General features: G+C 38.1%; 1 protein-coding gene across 1 annotated transcript in view; it reads left to right on the top strand.

Annotated features, from left to right (window-relative positions):
* Nucleotides 1-1,087: 1,087 nt before the first annotated feature.
* LOC109537796 (glutamate dehydrogenase, mitochondrial) overlaps nt 1,088-3,182 on the top strand; it is a gene marked incomplete in the record, with an annotated part of 15,266 nt that continues 13,171 nt past the window's right edge. The window contains 2 exon segments of the mRNA XM_048666424.1: nt 1,088-1,331; nt 1,547-1,796. Of these exon segments, the coding sequence (XP_048522381.1) occupies nt 1,185-1,331; nt 1,547-1,796 (397 nt within the window).

Genomic DNA, 3,182 nt, shown 5'->3' with positions numbered 1-3,182 from the left:
GTCCCTAACCATTTTTTTCTTCCGTCTGGCGGCTCCCGAGAGTTTTTTACCCCTCGGTCGTTTGCCAGCTGCGGAGCCCGATGGTTCTTCCGAGGTTGATGCTATGTTGATGTCCATATCGTTCCCACGAGCAGCTAGGGAAAGGTTGGTCCACCCACACAGAGTCCCGCATGTGTGGGTAAGGCTGATAAAATGAGGTGCGCCTGTTGCCTCAGGGTTAGTCGCTATTGACTGGGCTTCCCCCAGCCTTGCATCTCTTGGCGCGCACTGCCACCTGGGGACGCGCCCGATGGATAGCTCAACCTGCACGGGTGCAGCTGACTTGGTTCTGCTAATTTAAAATTTTTGACGTCAAGAATGCATTTTGATCAACATTCTACATTATCGACATTATCTCCTGGTTTCTGAGTTTCTATTAAATTAGGGCCAATCATGGATAGACTGCTGTTTTGATCAGATGATCCAATGTGGTTTTGGCTACAGTTACAAAACGTTTAAAACCCGTAGCTTCTTCAGTTCCGTCGTTATGAATGTTTGAAGCCCAAGTTACCCTTTTGCTCGTGTTGTTTCTGGTCACTTTTTCACATTTACCAAATAACAGCAAATTTTAAATTGATTTGTGTTTGCGTGGATTAATCGGTTGCAACTGCTTTTACAGCCTCAAAAAATCCATGGCTGCAGCTGTTTTCGCTGAGTTTTGACTGTTTCGAGCTATCGTTGCATTTTCGCCATCAAGGGCAATATTTTGTTAATGTTTCTCTGCTCCTATTAAATTTTGACAATCCGGCGTTTGTTTGCGGTTTTCTTCAGTTGAACTACTGACATTTTCTCTATAGCCCGGAAAACTTTTAGACCGGCAATTGCCCTGGTTATGAATTTTTGAAGTCAAAGATGCATTTTGGACAACCCTCAACAGAGTCCAGATTTTGTCCAGGTTTCTGAATTTTTATTAAATTAGGGAAAATCATTAAAGGACGGGTGTTTTTGTCAGCCAACAATATGTTATACAATTCAAATTGTATACTATCCCTACTATTAATTAAAAAATAAAGGTAAGAAACATTGCACCTTTATGTACCCGTTTTCAAAGTCAAAATACTTCGAAAATGTTGAGAAACTGTCAGACGAAAGTGCCAGTGAATCAAAAATTTCTTAATTTCTAAATCATCATTACAATTACACATATGTCTCAGTTTACCAAATATTTCCTTGCTCGTCGATTATTTCAATATCCACTAGGAAGCCAGTGTAAAGGGCAGTATCGGCTAAAGCATGTAATTCCAGAACGCCTGAAGAAAGTGCCAGAGCAATCTGATCCTAAATTTTCTGAGGTATGTAGGTAGAACCATTATTTATCCGAAAGAGCTAAATTTTCTTCCTTGAACGTTCAAAAGTGAATTTATCCAATTCAGTTTTTTGACATTATAAAAACTTTTCTCTCAATCGTTCAACGCGAATTGCTAAATATGCTAACACTAAAACTTACAAATTGATAAAATAATTGTAATATTTATTTGTAAACCTAACGCAAAGCTTCACCTTCCAGATGATAGAATACTTTTTCCATCAAGCATGTATTGTTTGTGAAGATAAGCTTGTTAAAGATTTAGGAAAAATTCGAGGAAATATTGAAACGAAGGARCAGCGTCAAGCTAAAGTTACAGCCATTTTCAAGCAAATTGAGGCATGCGATGCCATGATAGAAGTGGCATTTCCGATGAAACGAGACACTGGAGAGTATGAAATAATTCAAGGATATAGAGCGCAACATAGTCAACATAAATTGCCAACCAAAGGTAGACGCTCATGCGGGAGTAGCTGTGGGTTTTGATCTACAGGGTGTCCCATAAGTACATGATCAAAAGGGTACTGCGATATTCTTTGGATCAAAAGAAGACGATGGGAGCTAACTTTTATTAACAAGAAATGTCTGGCTACTCCGCTATTGATGACTAAAGTTCGTCAAAAAATTGCCTTTTAGAAATATCAGAAGAATGGTACGATGTATTTTGGTGAAACTAGTTGTGAATTTGTTCTTATTTAAAACACATATTTTGATGAAATAATCGAGTTCAGCCGTTTTGGACAAGTGGTGAATTCTTGAGTGTCGTGGTACACAGACTACCAGAACTTTTTATTTGGTGGATGGAATTAATTCATTTTTGATTTACCAATAATTTATTTACAATTTTGTGCTTTTTGTAAAATCTTGTAGAATCTATAGTTTTTGTGCAAAAAAATATGTCTTTTTTCTTGCCACTTAACAATATTAGACATTAAGTGCAAATGTGCGCGCGCACACGCGTACGCTTTCACGCAAGTTGTCTTCGCAAGACTTTAATCTTTGACCATTTGGGTCACTTCTTCACTAGAAAAGGTAATTCGAAACGAATTTGTGAGACTGATTGACAATTAATTTATTCCTCGTATATCGATATTTGCAGTTAGTGTCTAAAATTGTTAAGTGGCAAGAAAACAGGCATGTTTTTTTGCGCAAAACCTATGAATACGACAAATGTTTACAAAGAGCACAAAATTATGAATAAATGATTAGTACATCAACAAAAAAAAACGAGTTGATTTCATAAAATTCACCAAATAAACAGTTCTGGTAGTTTTTGTACCAAGACACTCAAGAATCCACCACTTGTCCAAAACGGATGAGAGCTCGCTTGCTTCATCAAAATATGAGTCTTACATAATGAACAAATTCACAGCGAGTTTGAGCAAAATACATCGTATCATTCTGCCGATATTTAAAAAAGATAAATTGTTTGAAGAACTTTGACCATCAATAGCAGGAGAGCCAAACATTTGTTGTTAATAAGAGTTAGGTCACATTTAGGAATGTTTTCCGGGCTTTGAAGCCGTGGTCTATCGGAATTTTTTCCTGACGTTTCGTCCACAACTGCGATGGACATTTTCAAAGGCGATGAGGCAGTGGGCGAAGTGATCTCCCGTGCTTTCCTACTAAGACTGATTCAACTGCTGGATTCCGCGTCGTATTTATTATTATTTTTATGCAGCCCAGCCGTGTGTGCTCATGCGTGGGGGATGGGTGGGGGTTCCAAATACGCTTCAACAAAATTGACATTCTGCACCAATCTGAAAGATACTACCCGAGACTCACCAGAGAGGCCATCGAAATATTTAAACACCAAAACAATTTTAACAGAAAAGAA

This window comes from Dendroctonus ponderosae, unplaced genomic scaffold, assembly GCF_020466585.1.
Source record: "Dendroctonus ponderosae isolate FM_Combo_2020 unplaced genomic scaffold, Dpon_F_20191213v2 Dpon_F_20191213_5, whole genome shotgun sequence".
NCBI classification, from domain to species: Eukaryota; Metazoa; Arthropoda; class Insecta; order Coleoptera; family Curculionidae; genus Dendroctonus; species Dendroctonus ponderosae.
The sequence above is the reverse complement of the archived record's forward strand: the minus strand, read 5'-3'. Positions and strand labels throughout refer to the sequence as shown.